This window comes from Puma concolor, chromosome B2, assembly GCF_028749965.1.
Source record: "Puma concolor isolate L17-30 chromosome B2, mPumCon1.1.hap2, whole genome shotgun sequence".
Lineage (NCBI taxonomy): Eukaryota > Metazoa > Chordata > Mammalia > Carnivora > Felidae > Puma > Puma concolor.
Window position 1 is genome coordinate 40333938 of NC_141671.1, and position 19986 is coordinate 40353923.

The 19986-nt window shown below is 45.4% G+C and overlaps 2 protein-coding genes across 14 annotated transcripts in view; one reads left to right on the plus strand and one right to left on the minus strand.

Annotated features, from left to right (window-relative positions):
- LOC112862880 (adenylate cyclase type 10-like) overlaps positions 1-5647 on the plus strand; it is a 51471-nt gene extending 45824 nt beyond the window's left edge. For 3 of the 13 annotated variants that reach the window (XM_086706788.1, XM_086706789.1, XM_086706796.1), the window contains 7 exons: positions 1829-2033; positions 2123-2219; positions 3053-3171; positions 3434-3551; positions 3969-4167; positions 4691-4904; positions 5417-5647. In XM_086706788.1, coding sequence (XP_086562914.1) covers positions 1829-2033; positions 2123-2219; positions 3053-3171; positions 3434-3551; positions 3969-4167; positions 4691-4904; positions 5417-5484 — 1020 coding nt within the window. In that variant the 3' untranslated portion in view covers positions 5485-5647. The other 10 variants (XM_086706790.1, XM_086706791.1, XM_086706792.1 and 7 more) reach the window with 10 other exon arrangements.
- An 8623-nt stretch (positions 5648-14270) lies between these two features.
- On the minus strand, positions 14271-19491 carry TREML1 (triggering receptor expressed on myeloid cells like 1). The gene is made up of 6 exons (XM_025926096.2): positions 19366-19491; positions 18837-19166; positions 16219-16333; positions 15721-15806; positions 15188-15240; positions 14271-14830 (listed from the first exon to the last, which is right to left on the minus strand). Exons 1-6 carry the CDS (start codon positions 19406-19408, stop codon positions 14516-14518), a joined length of 942 nt encoding a protein of 313 aa, XP_025781881.1. The 5' UTR covers positions 19409-19491; the 3' UTR covers positions 14271-14515.
- Between the last annotated feature and the right edge of the window lie 495 nt (positions 19492-19986).

Here is a 19986-nt window from a genome sequence, read left to right on the forward strand (position 1 = left end):
ACATGCTTGAGCAGCATCTCTCATATTGCAGTTTTTAGGTGGGTTTCCAGGTTTGGCTATCTGTGAGTTCCCTGAGCTGAATGTCAGCTTTTGTGCATATGTTCAGAAGTGGTGGGAGGTAGGGAAGGAGTCACAGCTTTCATCAGATTCTCAAAGAAGTCCATGAGCTAAAAAAGGATTAGAATCGCTGACTTAGGAAAAAAGAAGGAAGGGAAACATCTTCCTAATTTTAGTGTCCATCTGTCTGTCTTTTTTTATCCATATGTTCCATAAATATTTGATGAACACCCATTATGTGCCAGGCACTAATCTTGATTCTAGGAAAACAGACAACAGATCAGTGAAATACATAGAATGCTAGGTGGTAATAAACTTGATGGAGAAAAATTAAGGGGAGACAGGGGGCCATGGGGTTCTGGGAGCTGGGGGTGGGGTGCAGTTTTAAACAAGGTGCTAGGGAAAGCCTCACTGGGCAGGTGACATTTGGGCAAATCTCTGAAGAGATGAGAAAGTAAGCCACTTGGCTATGAGGGAGAAGAGTGGACAGGCAGAAGGCACAGTGAATGCACAAGGCATGCTCTCTGCGTTTGAGGAACAGTGAGGAGGCCAGTGCGACTAGAGGGGAGGAGACTGAACCAGGAGATGAGTCAGAGAGCCAGGGAGGGGGTTGATGGCAGATGGTGCTGGCCTCTAGGGCAACGGTTGGGGTTTGGACTTTAAAGAAGACAGGAAGCCGGGGGCAGGTTCTGAGAAGAGGAGTGACAGAGTCCACTTATATTTTAATGAGATCGTTCTATCTGCTGTGTTGAGAATCAACTGAAGGAGGCAAGAGGGAAAGCAGGGAGGCAAGATAGGAGGCTATGGTAAATGATACAGGCAAGAGATAGTTGGCTTGGATTGTGGTGGCAGAGGAAGTGGGGAGGGGTGGTCTTCTGTCCAGAGAGAACCAACAGGATTCACTCTTGGATCAGTTCTGGGATGGGAGAGAGAAAAGAGTCCAGGATAATCCCAAGATTGGTTGGACTTCTAGCGGGATAGAAGTGCTCTTAATTGGGATGGGGCACTGTGCAGAAGGAGCAGATGGGGGGGGGGGGGGAAGACTGGAACCAGGTTTTAGACATGTTTAATTTGAGATACCTATTAGACATATAGATGGAGATGTTAAGTAGGCAATTAAATATATGAATGTGGGGTATATTTGAGAGGTCTGGGCTGGGAAATAGAAATTCATGGCTCATCAGTGTGTAAATGGTACTAAAAGCCATGAAACTAGGTAATTTTTCTCCATTGCATTTATTATCACCTAACATTCTGTATATTTCACTGATCTATTGTCTGTTTTCCTGGAATCAAGATTAGTGCCTGGCACATAACGGGTGTTCCAATGTTAGGAGTTCAGGGTCATAAGCAGAAACTGGCAAAAGAAACTGAGCAGTTTCAAAGAGAATCTCATGTCCTCAAAAACCTAGCGAAGACGGTGTTTTAAGAAGAGAGTCCTCAATGATGTCAAATGTGCACATACTTATACTAGACATCTAGGCAGCAGTTCTGAAGAGTGCTAAGGAGCAAGCATCAGAAGTCTTCATTAGAGAAAACACAGAAGTACAGTTTGGCCAGTGTTTTGAAGGGGAAGTCTGGGCTCAGAAAACAAAAAGAGGGGCAGTAGAGAAAGTGGTTTGTTTGAAAATCAGGTGGTGGGAATGATCGGCAGGTCCCAAGCAAGTGAGCAGCAAGGCACCACAGAGGGCTCTTCCAGGAAAGGGACAAGGTGGAGGTGTGGCATGAATGCACAGTCAGAATATTTTGGCCCATGTTTGTTTACCTGCAGGTTGTCTCTACCTATGTGGCCCTGTCCCAGTTCTCCCAGAATATGGGTGACAGGGACAGATGGCTGCACTGTGAGCAGGTGGCCATTCAGAAGAGCAGCCTATGTTGGTTCTCCAGGGAGGGACTGTTGGCCACGGCCCAGCTCATGCAGGCCTTGGCCTATACCAAGCTCTGCCTCGGCCATCTCGACTTCTCCATCAAGCTGGGTAATGGGGCTTAGGGCTGGCGGTCCTAGGGCTTTTAGAGAGGCCAGGTTCACAGCTAGACCTCACACGATGCTCTTTAACCTCCTTAGGTTTTCAAGCTCGTGAGATATGCAGACACCTCAAGAAACCAGCTCTGGAGACTCTGGTTCTGTCAGTTCTCTTCAGATCTGCATTTCTGAAGAAAAAGTATTAAGATCATTTTCTGCCATTTGTATTTGTTGCCTAAGAGGGGAGGGTATCTGAAATGGAGAGGGAGATGCTGTTCCATTCTTACAGCCAGGCTGTCTCTTCTCTAGTCATTCCAGGAAGCATTGTCTTAAGTGTGGGGTTCGGGAATGGAAAGGCAGAGTCTGAGCTGCAACATATTCTTCTCTTCTCCTTTCCTCTCCTCTCCTCTCCTCTCCTCTCCTCTCCTCTCCTCTCCTCTCCTCTCCTCTCCTCTCCTCTCCTCTCCTCTCCTCCTCTCCCCTCCCCTCCCCTCTCCTCTCCTCTCCTCCTGTCCCCTCCTCTCCTCTCCCCTCCCCTCTCCTCCCCTCTCCCCTCCCCCCTCCTTCCTCACCCTTCTTCTCCTTCCTTTTCCCCCTTCCCCTCCTTTTTCCCACTTTCTTTTCTCCTCCTCCTCCTCCCCCTCATCCTCCCCTTTCTCCCCCTCCCCCCTCCTCCTCCTCCTCCTCCCTCCTCCTCCCTCCTCCTCCCTCCTCCTCCTCCTCTTCCTCCTCCTCCTCCTCTTCCTCCTCCTCCTCCTCCTCTTCCTCCTCCTCCTCCTCCTTCATTTCTCTACAGAGAGGTAGGTAATTGCAGTAGTTCAGGAAAGAACCTGGAAACTGTCTCAGGCATTTCCCCCCACTTCCTTTGCTTAGAGGCAGGTCTGATCTCAGGCACAGATACTTTCTATATAAATAGAGCCCGGGTGGGGAAATATAGGGATGTTAGGCTTCTTTGAAGATGTAAGATCCCCTTCTCTCCTGTACCATCCTCCCTACTCTCTAGCGGGCCCCAGTAGCTCTGTCTCTTGGCAGATTTGACCTGTGTGTCCATGTGCTGGAGAGCCAGTGGGTGCTCATTTCCCAGGGTCATGATGTCCTTGGCCTGGCCTGCTTCTATTCTGCTTGCTTAGATCTGCTGCTCTATGGAAAAGGTAAATCTTGTGTAGGGCTCTGCTATATTCCTGAAGGATTCAGACCTTGGATAGGGCTCTGTGTTTGGAACACAGGTAGTCATGAGCCTGTCCCTTGGGCATGGCCCCTGCTCCAACCCCTGGTTCCTTAAAGTCTAGGAATCACATTGTGATTCAGGATGTCTGCATTTCAGGTGTTATCCGCTCCCCTGTACACACACCTTCTATACCAGTTCCTACGGTGGATAACTGATCCTCGCCTGGTTACCTTCTCTGTCCACAGGATTGCTATGTCGGCCCTTCAGCGAGTGTCTGCATTTCATTCAACGCTATGAGCACAGCTGCATTCTGAACTCTCAGAGTAATGTCATGCTGGGGGTCCACTCGTCTCTGGCCATGTGGTAATGTGGGTACCAGAGTCTTACTCGGTGGGACAGGCTAGAAAATTAAGGACACCATGGGGGTCATTTAAGCTACTGCCTTTTACCCCTCCAGGCAGGGCTATTCTGCATCTCTAAACTACTCCTAAAGACCTTTCCCTCTCATCCCTCCCATCTTAGTAGAGGGGTTCTTCTCGTCCCTTAGCAGGTTCGGGCCTATAGGTTGAGAGCTAAGTTGAAGGTTACATTTAAGTGCTGGGTAACCCACAGTCTCCTTTTAAGTCTCCTTCATGTGAGTCAGCAGCCTTGGCCACTTGCCAGCATCACAGCGCTGAGCACGCAGGGGGTCTTATGGCCTGAAAGAAGTGATGGTTCTGTGAAAGAGCCAAGGTCGGTAAGCAGGGGATTGAGCTGCGAGCTGTGCCTCTTTCCCTCCAGGTTTGCCCAAGACTGTCAGTGGGATCTGTTTGAGCAGCACTTCTCCAAAGCTCACCAGTTGGTGAAAAGAACCAATGCCTCACTGTTTGGTTCGCATGGCTTTGTCCGATTCCTAGAGTGCCATGTGCTGATGTTACAAAAAATGCCAGAAGATGTCTTCATGCATACTCTCCCAGAGACTCGCAGCCAGGCCCTCAAGGTACCTGTTTCTCTACTGTCCTTCCCCTGACACCTAAGTTCTAGTTTGATCCTGTGATGCTCTTTCTGATGCCTACATCTCCCACTTCCTCTTCTCCTTGCTGCTTCTGTCTCTTTTTCCTCCTCAAACCCTTTTCTTCCTCCACCTAGGAAGTCTTTCCACATGCCTCATGTACCCTCCCAGATATTCTTGCATATAGGTCAGGACCGGACTCCCTGACTTTCTGCCTTTGCACAGCGACTACCCAGTACCGTTAAGATGTTAACATTTAGCCCTTCTCCGTGGACCCACTCTGGCTCAGTTTGACACATCTCTCTTCCGCCCTGCCTTCTGTGTCTAAGCCATTCCAGTTCCCCTGTATCTCAGAACCAACTTTCTGGGCATGCTGTGCCCTGAGTAACTCCTCCCTGTCCCCCGAGCCCTGAGCTAGTGTGCCAAGTGAGCACTGTCAGAATTCCTGGTGGAGCAGACTGGAGGAAGACAGTGCTCATCCTTGAACTCACGGACTTCCCTCTCCTTTCAGTACTTCAAGGAGTTCTTCTCTAGATGTGTGACCTGCCCCGTCTATCACCAGTGGGTCTCTGAGCTTAAAGCCTCTGTAATGAGATCTGGAAAAGGAGAATCCATGTCCTTGACTGACATCATCAGACCTTTTGACACCTGCTTGACCAGGATTTGGATAGAGGGAGAATTCCTGGAGGAAAACAACTCCTTTGGGGGAAATTTAGGAATACAGAGTAAGCATTCCTTCCTGGAACCCTTGTCTGAGAGACGTTACAGTCTCAGATTCTTACAGGCAGTCAAAGTCTGCTCCAAAGTAAGAAGGGAAACGTAACTGTAAGGAGTTAGTCCTTGCTCCACGGGTAATTATCCTCTCATTAGTGCTGGACCCAGCCCAGACAGACGGGGTCCCGTATATTGTTAAATAATATGAGAGCCTCTCTCAGCCCTTTGTTTCCACATCTGTACCCTCAAGCATTGGAAGTTCCTCCTTGATCCCAGCTTAAACCACTGGGTTGTTTCTGTGGAGGAGCTGGATGGTCACTAAGGGAGAAGGAAGTCTTAGAATTCACAGTGTAATATCTATGAAGGTAAATGGTAAGATGTGGGCAAGGAAAAGAGAGGAAGGAATATAGTTCCTTGCCTCAGGGCCCAGCAAATCTCCTCCTTTTCTAGGGCAATGAGTTAGATTTGTAAGCACTGAGGACTTTCTTTGGGTTTGTGATATTCTTTATGTTCCTGCTTTCAGGATTTGACAGAGTGGCTGATGTCAAGGAGAATAAAGATGAAGAAGAAATTCAAGAATGTATATGTTAAAAAAAAAATTATTTGAAGGACCATTGTTCTCTTGTATATAACACAAAGAAATGATCCAAGTTCTCCTTTTTAAGATACTGGATACTATATGTATTAAATACACTAGCCGTTTACACTCACCACTGTCTATATCTTTGTCAAAATAAAAGCCTATGTTTCTGAAGCATGAAATGTAGATCTTTCTTAACTCTTAACAGTTACTGGCACAACTGAGGCAGAAATTAGAAACAGCAGTAGACTGGACATCTGGGAGGCTCTGGGATGAACTGATTGCTTCTCATGTAAGGCGAGATCCATTAGCAGATGGAAAACTCAGCCCTGATACAGAGGTTGTGGATACTTAAGGCCGGCAATACTAGTGCTTTGACATTACCCCCTTGGTGCAGATGTGGTAATGAGTTCCTAAAAAGTCAAGGAATCTTTGCAGAGGTCCATATGGCTGTGTACCAACAGAGAAACCCATTTCTCTTTTGCACTGTGTGACTTGGGGATTCTCATGTGAAACTGAAATTGCCAAAATGTATATGACTCTAGTCCTCCTCTGTTTTATTCTCCCTTTCTAGAGCTGCTGCCTTTGACTTTTGACCTTTATCTGTTTGATGGCCTTTCTTACACACAGCATTGCCTTCTCACTGATTTTTACACTTTATAACTCAATCATCTAGTGTTCAGACAGCCTGTTAATTAACGTTATGATAGCTACCATTTATTGTTCACTTACTCTGTGACAAGCATTATACTAAATGCTTGAAATACATTCTTTAAATCTTTTTAGCACCTCTGTGAAGCGAGTATTTTTATTATCCCCATATTACCGATGAAACCGAAGCTGAGGAAGGCCATACTACAGGAAACGGCCACAAAATGGTGGAGCTGGGATTCTAACTCCAATGTGATTCCAGAGTTTCACACTAGGCTATAGAGGCTTCCATGGGACCTAGCCTATGGTAGGCTATCCTGTACCCAATCTTCAATATTCTGTTCAAATGATCATGATCAGAACTGTAAGGACAGGTCAGTGTCTGGGGAAAGGAGCCCTGAACTTGCCATTTAAATCCTGCTGTCTTGTCTGTACATTCCCTGGCCCCTCTCCCCTACTCCCCCCTTTTCTCCTTATTCTTGTTGCTCCTCCTCTCCCTCTACTCCCACCCTACTCCTCCTTCCTTTCCTCTCTCTGACCCCTCCTTCCTTTCTCCTTGTCACCCACTTTCCCCCTGTCCTCCTCTCTTCCACTCCTTTAAATTTCTGAGAGGCAGCATAGAGCGGCAGTAAAGAGGGCCCTAGAGCCACACAGCCTGTGTTCAGATTCTAGCTCGGATACTTATTAGCTGTGGTACTTTGGGCATAAAATGTATCTTCTTTACGCTTCCTTTTCCCATTCTGTAAATGAGGGTAAAAATAGAACAAAAGAACATCATTATGAAGACAAAATAAATACAAAGTGCTTAGAATGGTACCTGGCACAAAGTAAGCACTCAGTGTCAGCAATTATTATCAATTTAATTTTTATATGTAAATATAGATTATACATTTATGTGGCCCAGAATTCAAAAGGAACAAAAGTGTCTAACAGTGAAAGTCTTTCCCATTCTTGTCCTCCAGGATCTGTGTTACCACTTCCTTGTGTATCCTTAAAAAATTATTCTGTGCACATGCAAGCAATAGCATATATTTTTTACTGCGCCCTTCTTTCCCACAAATGGTACTAACTAGGCATACTGCTTTGCTCCTTCCTTTTTGCCTTCTCTTTTTTTCTCTCGCCATTTGTTTCCCTTTTGGCAATTCTTAAAATGGAGATAGAATTCACCATTTTGAAAGATATACCATCCGGTGGCTCTTAGAATATCACAAAGCTCTGCTACCATCACCACTACGTAATTCCAGAACATTTTCATCACCCCAAAAAGGAACTCTGTGCCATTAGCATTCACTACCCAGTCCCTCTTCCCCCCAACCCCTAGTAACCATCTTTCTGTCTCAGTGGATTTGCCTTTTTTGGACATTTTGTATAAATGGAATCATAGTATATGGCCTTTTGTGTCAGACTTCTTCCACTTAGCATTGTCTTTCCAAGGCTCATCCATGTTTAGCATTCGTTTTCATGGTTGGATAGCATTCCATTGTATGGATATGCCACACTTTGTTTACCCATTCACCAGCTAATGGATACCTGGGTTGTTTCCACTTTTTGGCCATTGTGAATCACACCACTATAAGCATTTATGAGCAAGTTTTTGTATGAGCATACACTTTCATTTCTCTTTGGGTATATGCCTAGGAATGGAATTGTTGGGCTATGCAGAAACTCTGTGTTTAACTTTTTAAGGAACTGTCAAACTGTTTTCCAAAACGCTGTACCATTTTACATGCCCACCAGCAATGTGTGAAGGTTCCAGTTTTCCACATTCTTGCTTCACCAACACTTGTTCTTGCTTCTCTTAATAAAGGCATATTCTAGTGGGTATGAAGCGGTATCTTGTTGTGTTGATTTGCATTTCCTTTAGGACCACTCATGTCCTTTTTAAAAGTTTATTTATTTTGAGAGCGAGAGAATGAGAGGGGGAACAGAAGAGAGAAAGGGAGAAACGGAATTCCAAGCAGGCCCCGCACTGTCAGTGTGGACCCCTCCACGGGGCTTGAACTCACAAACCTGAGATCATGACCTGAACCAAAATCGAGTGTCAGACGTTCAGCCGACTGAGCCATCCAGGCCTTCCTTGTTGTGGATCATTTTTACAAGCTTACCGGCCACTTGTTGATCTTCTTGGAGAAATGTCTTTTAGAATCTTCTGCCCATTTTTTGTTGGGTTATAATGCCTTTTTATTGTTGAGCTCAGAGTTTTAAATATATATTCTCATACTAGACCCTTATCAGATTTGATTTACACATATTTTCTCTTATTCTGTGAATTGTCTCTTCACTTTCATGACACTATCATTTTGCAGTGCAAAAGTGTTAAGCTTTGATGAAGTCCAATTTATGTGGGTTATTTTTTTGGTTTTGGTTGCTCATGCTTTAAGTGTTCTCTCTTAGAAATCACAAAGGTTTACTCCTCTGTTTTTTCCTAAGAGTTTTATATAGTTTTAGCTCTTTTAGGTTTTTGATTCATTTTGATTTCATTTTTTTTTTTTTTTTGCATATAGTGTGAAGAAATTTTTCAAATCATCCTTTGCATGTGGATATCTACTCATCTCAACACTTTTTGTTAACAAGACTACTCTTTTCCCCATTTAAATGATACTCTTGGTGATGTATGATTTTGTTAAATGTATGGGTCTACTTCTGAACTCTCAGTTCTGTCCCATTGCTCTCTGTGTCTATCCTTAATGCCAGTACACACAACCTTGATTGTTGTAGCTTTGTAGTAAGTTTTAAAATCAGGAAATGTGAGTCCTCCAACTTTATTATTTTTTAAGACTGTTTTAGCTGTCCAGGGTCCCTTCCATTTCCATATGACTTAGGATCACCTTGTCAATTTCTACAAAAAGGACAACTGTAATTTTGATAGGGATCAAGTTGAATCTGTAAATAAATTGGAGGAGAATTGCTATTTTAACAATATTAAATTTTCTGATCCATGAAGATGTCATATCTTTTCCACATATTTAGGTCTTCTTAAATTTCTTTCAATAATGTCTTCTAGTTTACAATGTATAGGTCTTAAACTCTTTTGTTAAATTTATGCCTAAATATTTTACTCTTGGTTCTATTCTAATGGAATTGATTTCTTAATTTCATTTTTGAATTTTTCATTGCTAGTGCATAGAAATAAAACTGAGTTTTGTTTATTGATTTTGTATCCTGAAACTGCTGAACTCATCTATTAGATCTATTGTTTTTTTGTGTGGATTTCTTAGGATTTTGTATATATAAGATCATATCATCTGCAAATAGAAATCATTTTACTTCTTCCTTTCCAATATTTCTCCCTTTCCTTTTTATTTCTTTCTCTTGCCTAATTATACTCCTTAGAACCAAAGTATAGTATTGAGTGAAAGGGGCAAGAGTGGACATCTTTGTCTTCTCAATCTTAGGGGCAAAGCTTTCAGTTTTTCACCTTTAAGTATGATGTTAGCTGTGAGTTTTTTGGGTTTTGTTTGTTTGTTTGTTTGTTTGTAGATGCCCTTTACCAGATTGAAGAAATTCTCTGCTCTTCCTAGTTTGTTGAACATTTGTATCATGATAGGGTGTTGGATTTTGTCAAATGCTTTTTCTGTCATCTGTTGAAAGAATCCTGTGATTTTGGTCCTTTTTTTCTATTAATATGGTATATCATTGATTCTCATGTATGGAACCAATCTTGCATTCCTGATATAAATCCCGTCTTGTCACAGGGTACAATCCTTTCTTTGTTGCTGGGGCCTATTTACTAGTATTTTGTTGAGGATTTTTGCATCTACATTCATAGGAGATGTTGGCCAGTAGTTCTCTTATGATCTCTTTGTTTGGCTTTTGCATCAAGGTAAAATTGGTGATTTTACTCATAAAATGAGTTAAGAAGTGTTCCTTCTATTTTTTGGAAAGGTTTGTGAAGGATTGGTTTTAAAACTCATTCAATGTTTGGTAGAGTTCACCAGTAAAACTATCTGGGCCTGGGCTTCTCTTCGTGGGAAGCTTTTTGACTATGATTTAAACCTCTTTATTTGTTATAGATATATTGAGATTTAATCTTGAGTCATTTTCAGTGGTTTGTGTCTTTCTAGGAATTTCTCCATTTCGTCTAGGTTATCTATTTTGATGATATACAATTGTCCACAATTTTCCTTTTATAATCCTTCTAAGCTCATAAAGTCAGTAGTTCTCCCTCCAATTTCATTCCTTATTTAGTAATTTGAGGCTTCTCTTTGTTTTTGGTTTTGTTTTTTGTTTTTTTGGCTAAGAAAGTAACTTTAGCTAAGATTTGTCAATTTTGATCTTTTTAGAGAAACAACACCTGATTTTGTTGATTTTTTTCTTTTTCTGTTCTCCATTTCATTCATTTCTACTCTGATCTTTATTATTTCCTTCCTTCTGCTCACCTTGGGCTTAATTTTCTCTTCTGTTTCTAGTTTCTTCAGGTAGAAAGTTAGGTTGCTGATTTGAGATCTTTCTTCTTTTTTTAAATAGGGGTTAACCTCCAGCCATAAATTTCCCTCCAAGAACTGGTTTTGCTGACTCCCCTAAGTTTTGTTATATCATGTTTTGTATTCATTCATCTTAAAGAATTTATCATTTCTCTTGTGATTTCTTCTTTGACCCATTTGTCATTTAGAAGTGTGTTAATTTCCACATATTTGTGAGTTTCCAAAATTTACTTCTGTAATTTCTTTCTAATTTCATTCCATTGTAGTCTGAAAGCATACTTTGTATGATTTCAATCCTTTTAAATGTATCAAGAACTTGTTTATGGTCAGATATATGGTCTATACTGGAGAAGGTTGTATGTATACTTGGAAGAATGTATATTGTATTTTCCAGTAGTTGGGTGGAGTGTTCTACAGATGTCTGTTAAGTCTAGTTTTTTATAGTATTGTTCATGTCTATTTCCTTGCCAATCTTCCACCTACCTACCTTGTTCTATCAGTGGTTGAAAGTGTGATACTGAAATCTACAACTATTACTATTTAATCTACAACTTATTACTTTTAGTTCTGTCAGTTTTGCTTTATGTCTTTTGAAATGCTATTATTAGGTACATATGTATTTATAATTGTTATATCTTCTTGATGGGTTGACTTTTTTATCATTATAAAATGTTCTTTTATCTTCATTAATATAGTCACTCCACCTCTCTTTAGCTAGTTTGCATGGTACACGTTTTTCCATCCTTTTACTTTGAACCTACTCATGTTTTTGAATCCAAAGTTTGTCTCTTAGGAAGCATATAGTTGGATCATGTGTTTTTTAATACATTCTGTCAATCTCTGGCTTTTAATTGGAGTGTTTAATCTATTTACATTCCATGTAACTACTGATAAGATAGGATTTATGTCTTCCATCTTATTATTTGTTTTCTACCTGTCTTATATCTTGTTGCCCCTCTCTTCCTCTGCTGTCTTCTGTTATATTAAATACATAATTTTAATTTCATTTTAATTCCCTTGTCATTCTTTTACTATGTTTTTGAGGTTTTTTTCCTTGCTCTAGGGATTATAATTAGCATTTTAATTTAAAACAATCTAGTTTACATGTATACCAACTTAATTTCAACAATATACAAGACTTTGCTCCTATATAGCCCCATTCCCTCCCCACTCTTACAAATTATAAGTGTTATAAAAGTTACATCTTAATAAATGGTGTACCTATCAACACAGATGTGTAAGTATTGCATTATGAAGTTGTGTTTTGAATCAGATACGATGTGGAAAAAGCCAATTTTCATAAGGATAGACTCTTTGGGTTGGTGCAGGCATTGGTTTCCAGAGCTCTAACAAGGTTGATTCTGACTATTTTTTCCAGTTTTCTTGTTGCTTTTATGGAAGAGAGAATTTTCTGAGTTCTTAAACCATTTTCTTTTAAATCATTCTCAATGTACTTTTAAATTGCATTTCCCTTCAATGAAGTTAAACATCTTTATTGTTTATATTCCCTTTTTTTAGTGAGCTATATGTATATATCCTGTGACCATAACCTATTATTTCAATTGATTTATAAGTGTTCAAGAAATGAGATTTCTGCCTTTGTATGAGTTGCAGAATTTTTCTTCATTTTGTGTTTTGTCTTTGTGTATTGTGCTTTTGTCATGAAGAAAAAGATATCAGTCTTAATTTATTTTAATGTGTCAGTTTTAAAGTATCTATGAATTTTTTTATGGCTTCTGACTTTTGTGTAATAAAGAGCGTTTTCTTCTCTAAGATTATTTTAAATATTCCCCAGTGGTCTTTCAAGTATTTTTTTTTAATTAACTTCATCAAAACATAATTTATATAAAAGAAAGTGCACCTATTTTAATGGTAGCTTTTGACAAATATATACACCCATGTGACCACTACCACAGTCGTAACAGAGAACATTTCAGTCACCCCAAAAAATTATTTCAGGCTTTCTCTATATTCATTCCTCCCACCCTAACCACCACCAGTAGCACAAAATATTCTCATTATTTTTTTTCTTTGTCTTTATATCTGTGATTATTTCCCCCTTGTCATTTCATATTTCATCCTTCTTTTTGAGTAAGTTAGCTAACAGTGTCTCTTATATTTCATTGCAAAGAATAAGCTCTTTTATTTGTGTATTAGTTATATAACTTTTCTCCTTTAAAATGAACTAGCAATTTGAGTAAGATGCTTGGTTCTTATTGTTGAGGCTATGGCTTTTCCTCTGAGAACTCCTTTAGCTGCATTCCAAAGGTTTCTGATATGAAGCAATGGGCTGGTCATGTCACCTGCATTTTCTTTGTTTTCATGTGTTTCTTATGATAAAATATAGAAGATCCGTATTTTCATCTCAGAAGTTACTTTTATAAAGGAGATTTGGGTTGGTATTCATAGACTTCTACCATAAGCAATGATGGAATTCATATATTTCCCCTTCTCCTCTGTTTTCTCTACCAGCCAATGGATCTTAGTATTTTCCCTTGTGTTGTTAAATATACATTTACTTCTGTCAGGCTCCAAAAAGTTCACACTATGTTCAGATCAGGATTTTTCCCACAGGCCTTCTTTTTAGACTTTATCCTGACCTTCCCCTATATTCTCTCCCCACCGTGACCAGCCCTCCTCCACAGCAAGCACCCACCCCCCGCCCCCACCAGCATCTTATCCAGGGAAAGTGAGGGCTTAGTTGATTGGTGGGCAGCTTCTGCCTCCACAAGGGATGGAAGTAAATTTAGGTTCTGTCACAGGCTGAGACTATCAGGGGAAGCTCCAAATATCCTGCCAGAGCTCCCTGAAAATAGCATCACTAGACTTCCTCAGCTGGAGCCAGGCCCTGCCTGTCCCCTCTCCTCAGGTACCTATACCGAATTCCGGGCCCCTCCGATGGTGACAACCTCTTTATGCCTAGCTCTCCATGATTATAAGAAGATTTGGTTCCCAAGCACCTCATCCTCCCCACCTGTCTCTCATCTCAATATGGGCAAATATTTCCAAATTGAACAGTTTCAGAAGAAATCCTGGCAGAGACCTTAAAGGCCCTTCCACCCCCAGCCTGGACTAGTTTTCATGTACACTTAACAACAGCCACACCTTTACCACTCATTCCCCTTCTTCCCATGCCATGCTTTTTCTCCACCAGGCTCTTCCCAGGCCCCAAATTTCAGGCCAAAGGGAACAGTGCTACCACATGTCCACCCAGCTGAGAGAGAGCCAGCTCTGATAAAACATGTCTGCAAAGGTCTCTTATCTCCTGGTGCTTGGAAATCCTTTGTGCTGCCAAGGAACAGGCTTGGAATTTATTTCAGTTTCTGATCTTACTCCTCAGCTCCATCTTTCCCACCCCATCTGTCCTGAGTCTTAATTTATCATTATCCCCTTCCTTCCATCTTATGTCATCACCTCATAAGGTACCACTTGTTTACAAGGTGCAGAGCAGAAGGCAGAAGAGATTTCTAGACTCAAGCTAATGGATCTGTACTTTCAGGTATCTTGAGAAAGGGAGGAAATACATTCGAAGATGCCTTCTTGGTGTCCCTTGAATCAGACTGCATCCTGGAATTCTGACCAGGAATGAAACCATGCCCTCACTGGCAGGACAGGCAGGAAATCATAGCACAAACTCTGGACTAGAATCTTTAGAGTTCCCAGGCCATGTGAATAGTCAAACTCAGGCCCTTTCTTTCCCCGTCAACTATCAAGAGCTCATATATTATCATTCAGAGTTTATTTAGCTCAGTGGTTTAAGGGCAGAGGAACCAGCATGGGGGGTTCGTTCCTAGGATACCTCAATCACATATAAGTATCACTTTACACATCAGAAAAGTCAAGAGGTTAGATTAGATCCTAAAGTCCCTAGCTGTTCTGATATACTAAGGATCTAGGGTATGGGCTGGCTGGCTGGATGCATAGAACTCTGGGGATGGTCTCTGTGGTAAATAGTATGATGAACAGCTTAGCTGGGTGGCGTTTGGCTAGTCAGTGGATCTTGGGTTGGCTCACAGGTGGCCCCTCCACCCTTGTCCCTTCCAGGAAAGATAACTGTGGCATATGTCACAGGCTTAGAGTACATCAGGACTTTAGGAGGCAGAGGGGGCGATGAGGATTGGGCTGGGGATGGAGAGTCCTCTGATGGGGGATCAAAAGGTAGGCTGCTATAGGTGGTATTGTCAAAGGAAGGTGGTGAGTCGAGCCTAGCATACGGTATGTCCGATGGAAAATCAACTCCGAGGCCAGAGTCACTGATGTGGTGGACCACTGAGGAGGAGGCCTGTAACAAAAGCAGACAAATGAGGCAGAGAGTATGCCTTCTTCTGCCCCAGTTCCCTCTGCGGGGAAGTCCAGGACCACACTGGATCTGTCTCTCAAATCCTGAGGATGTCAGTGGGCAATAAGGCTTCACTTTGAAGATTTTCAAGCCCCAAGTTTCTCCCCAAATCTGAGAGGGTGAAATACCAAGGTAGGAAGGCAGAAGACCACTGGCGCCAAGTTCACAGCATTAAGGAAGAGGGTTTGGACTCTGACTGGGTCCCAGTCTTTCACCACCCCCTCATCCTGGGACCTCTCAGCGAGCCGCGCAGACGGAAGGTCTGCGGAATTTGGCTGGGGGCCCACAGATGCCTCTTACCTTGCCTGAAACTCTGCTGCTCTGAGATTGGCCACAGACACCAAGCCTGGTCCCTGGGAGGACAGAGGACGGCAGCACAGTCTCCTTCCTGTATTGGCTCAGTGCCCATTCCTCACTCCCTTCAGAAGCCTCTTTCCTAGTCCAGAGTCTCCAGTCTACTCCCACCAGACACCAGCTACACCCCGGCCTGCCAGGAGACCCCACCCACCCACTTACTGCTTCCAGCTTCCTCCAACCCACCTCAACATTCAGCCTGTCTCCTGAGACCCTTCCCCCACCATCTCCAGTCACCTGTCTCTATTCCACTGGTCCACCCTGTCCAATTCCTGTCTGTCCCCAGGCTGGCTCTCACTGAGTCTCCTTCCTCCCATCCACCCCTCAACTGGGGACTTCTAGGGTCTGGGAGCCTCCCTAAAGCCCAGACAAGCCCGTCTATAGGGAAGCAGAACTAGACTCCCGACACTGTCTACAAGACTGGCTGGTTCAGGACCAGCAGGGGCTGTGCTGGGGTGTGCAGGTAGACTGCTACCTACCTTTCCTTTTGGCCATCACAGCGAATAGCACGGCTGCTGCCACCAGCAAGCCCAGCAGGAGCGCAGCGCCCCAGATCAAGGGGATGCTGAAGGATACAAAGGGATAGGGGAGCTTAAGCCTGAACTTGGCAGGAAGCTGCTCACCAGGAGCCCCGGAGCGGTAGCAGAAAGGTGCAATTCTCGGTGAGCCATGGTTGGGAGAAGAGGATTTGGGGGGTGGACTTAGGAGGGCAGACATAGGCAGGGCAGAAGAGAAACACATTTTCAGGTTATCCTGGCTGGCGACCCGCGGGCATAAAGGGGCCATTGCTGAACTGGGGGTGGGGGGGAGGTGGGACAGGAGGGTCTGCCTGACCTCCTGCCTGATCAGAAGTTCTCCAGAGGTGGAAGGAACCGTGAGGTTTCCCTTTGAGTTAGCCTGGGGCTCTGAATAAGCCTTTCCCACCCTTTCCCACCACCAGCCTTTTCCCGGACCCCGAATACAGCTCTTCTCAGTACCTCTTCTCATCCTGGCTGGGTTCCAAAGGGCTGGCACTGCCCATGGTGTCTGAGAAGGGGCCGTCAGCCAGACTTCCAACCTTATAGTTCTCTTCCTCCTCTTTCGGGGTAGGAGCTGAGTCAGAAGGAAACAGTCATGAGCACATACCCAGTGTGGATAGGGTCGCGGGCCTGTTGAGGTCCGAGGGACTGGGGGAGTGGGGCTAAGGAAGGAGAGGTTCCAAGCAAGAAACACAAATGGGGGCTTGGCAAATTCCTTAGGGGCCCTCGTTCTGGAGATCAGAGGTGGATTCTTTCTGTCTTTACCCGATTGTGATGGGGCCCTCTTTCCCCTCCACCACCAACTGTTGCCCCTACTTTCCTTCTTCACCTGCTGGCCTCTCCCTGGCCTCTCGGGCTGCTCAGCCTATGCGGAACCACACACTGGGTAATCTGCGCCCACCTCCCCACCCCCACCGCAGCATAGGCTTATCCCGCAGTGACAACCCTGCTCCTGTCGCTCATCCACAGGTCTCTAAAGGAGCAGAGCCCGCTAGACTTCTCTAACTACCTGCAACCGTGTGACCCCCTGCAAGCCGGGGGCGGGGGAGGGGGGCAACCCAAGCTCTGCCCTCAGGATCTAAGGAACTCTAGGGTCACCCCTAATGTGACACAATGCCAAGGGACCCTTGCTGAGAGCCTCGCTCGGACCCCCAGACTCAGTTTTGTGACAAGGCTTCTACTGTCCCTACACCACTGTGCTCAACCTCTCTGGCTGTCAGACTCAGGCCTGGTTTCTCTGGGCCGGACCATCTGTCTTGGGAACCTGGCCAGTCCTTCTAGACTCTCAGCAGGTGTGGTCTTCCTTCTTCTCAGAGGCTCACCATCCCCACCCCCCCACCAAGCCAAACCAGGATCTGGAGATGCTGTGTCTCCCATCTTCCTGCATGCGTCCTGCCCACCTAGTGCCGTTTAAGCCACCCACACCCTCCCTGAAAGCCATGCTCCACCAGCCAGCCCTGAGCATCCACACGCTACAGCTGTCGGGTCCCCAGCACCTGCTCCTCTCCCCAGTGCATCTTGTCCTACAGGCTCGAGTTACCAGACCTTACGGTGCCAAGGAAGGAGGAGGACAGGAGAAGACTAGGACCAACAGTCCTTTACAATGTACACTTTACAATGTAAAGTAATAATCATGGACCGGAGATGAGAGGGATTCTAAGGATACCTTAGTCCGTCCTCATAAGTAACAAGTGGGGAAAAAAACCGCGAGCAGGGAAAGTGCCTTTCTTCATTTCCTTATTTGGGGCTTGGGCGCAAGTTACTTGAGAAAGGAAGCCGTGAAGGCGAAAAAGACATCATTCCTAAGAGAAAGGTAGAGCAGGCTCCATTTCGGCAGGAAGCTGGCCGTTTTCCCTCCAAAACATTGTTTTTGTTTTACGACATCCAATTTCTCTGGAAAATTCTTTCTCCTACTTTAAAATTTTCTTTTAATAAATGCTTAGACGTTAGAAAGTTGTCGGCTGGGAGAGAAAACCACAGCCTATATAAAAGTACTTTCTCTCCCGAGGATAGGGGTTGACAACCCTGGAGGGACCAGGAGTGATACTTTTCTCATGGGTAAAACTAAAGGAGTTGAAGTAATCCAGGTACCGAATGCGCCTGCGTGTAGGTGAGGCGCATCCTAGATGCTCAGTGAAGACATAAATTTCAATAAAATCCGAATTCAGTCATTTTAAGCCATCAAACCCATTAGAGCGGGAGTAATAAACTGGGAGATTTAAAAAACAAATTCCAGGGGCGCCTGGGTGGCTCAGTCGGTTGAGCGTCCGACTTCAGCTCAGGTCACGATCTCGCGGTCCGTGAGTTCGAGCCCCGCGTCGGGCTCTGGGCTGATGGCTCAGAGCCTGGAGCCTGTTTCTGATTCTGTGTCTCCCTCTCTCTCTGCCCCTCCCCCGTTCATGCTCTGTCTCTCTCTGTCCCAAAAATAAATAAACGTTAAAAAAAAAATTAAAAAAAAAAAACACAACAAATTCCAGTTGATAAATGCCCAAATTAAAACTTTGCTTAAGAGGTGCCTGGGTGGCTCAGTCAGTTAAGCGCCCGCCTTAGGCTCATAGCATGATCTCACAGTTTGTGGGTTTGAGCCTCGCGTCCGGCTCTGCGCTGATAGCTCGGATCCCGGAGCCTGCTTCCGATTCCGTGTCTCTCTCTCTCTCTGCCTCTCGACCCTGCTCACACTCTGTCACTCTCTCTCTCTCAAAAATAAATAAACATTTTAAAAATTTAAAAAAAAAACAAAACTTTGTTTAAAACCTTTCTAAGGAAAAAAAAAAAAAGCATCAAGTATGTTGAAAACGCGGGATGAGGCGGGCCAAGGCCATGGGTGAGGACATGCCTCTCAGCCGGGAAACCCCCGCTAGAACAGGAGGGGGAAGGGACCCACCGTCTGGCTCATTTATCTCTGACTGCTCACCCAGTTCTGCTTCCGCTCCCGGGGTGCTGTCAAAACTCTCTCCTTCCAATTCCCCGCCCCGCCCCCTTCCCCCCTCCCCCGCCCCCAAGGGTCCCCATTCCCCAAGGACTGAGAGCAGCAGGTGGGGGCGGGGAGGGGCAATGGCCAGCCTAGAATGACTCACCTGGAGGGAGCACAACCAGGGCCACCCTGTGCAACGTCTGGGTCCCTGCCGCCCCCTCCACCACGCAGCCGTACTCGCCAGTGTCCTCCTCCCGCAGGGTAATCATCTCCACCTGGAGCAGGCCGCCCCCCAGGTCCGTGAGAAACATGCGCCTGCCCGCCGGGGCTCCGCGATCCACAGCCGAGGACACCAGGGGCTGGCACCCATCGGGCAGGAACCGGCACCACACCTTCCGAGCCTTGACGTCCTGGAGCCGGTAGTGGCACTGCACCAGAATGGAGCCCCCTACGGGGGCCTGCAGCACCTCCGGGAAGCTGGTGGAGGCCTGGCCTGGGGAAGGAAGGGATGTGGTTATGCGGGGCAGGAGCCCCGGGAACTTTCCAGCCCACCCACTTGCCACAGGGGCACAGGGGCCTAGAGGTCCCCCTTCAGGGCCCTACATATATGCTGCTGGTGCCACCATGATGTCAATTATTCCTGGGCACCAAGCGGAGCCCATGGGTCCCAGAACCCACCCGCTTCACCTTACCTGCCAGTCCCACCAGCAACAGCATGAGCAGGTTGGGGCCCATGGCGGGTCAGGGAGATGTCAGCTCTGCGGCTGGCCTGGCCACTGACACAGCATTCCCCAGGGAGCAGGAAACATCTGCCTTGGACAGTCACGTGGGGCTCTCAGCCGCCGTGGAGTGGGAGGCGGACACTGGGGGCCCCTCCACGGGTGGGGATAAGGTGCCTTTCCAAAGCCTGGCTGCTTCTGGGCTTGGGAAGCGAGCCTGAGAGGAGGCAAGGGTGGGTGAGGCAGGGTGAGAAGAAGCCCCAAGGACAGGTGGGACCTGGGATCCTGGGGCCCAGCTAAGGGATGAGGTGACAGGAGGATGGTGGAAACTGGGAAGCAGGGGAGGCAGATGATCCTCGGGGTCTTCCAGAAATAGAATCTGAGGATGCAGAGCTGTGAAGGAGGAAGGTGAAGGGCCATTTGGGTTCTAAATTCTGTAAGGAGTGCACCGGCCAAGCCCTCAGGGGACTGCCCAGTCCTGCCACAGGACCTCACACCCAGAGACCCCACCCTGGTGGCGTCCTGGATGGGGCCGGCCTTCATTTACTGTGCTGGGTGCCCTCCAGCCCCTGCCGGTGTGGACCCACGCTCTCC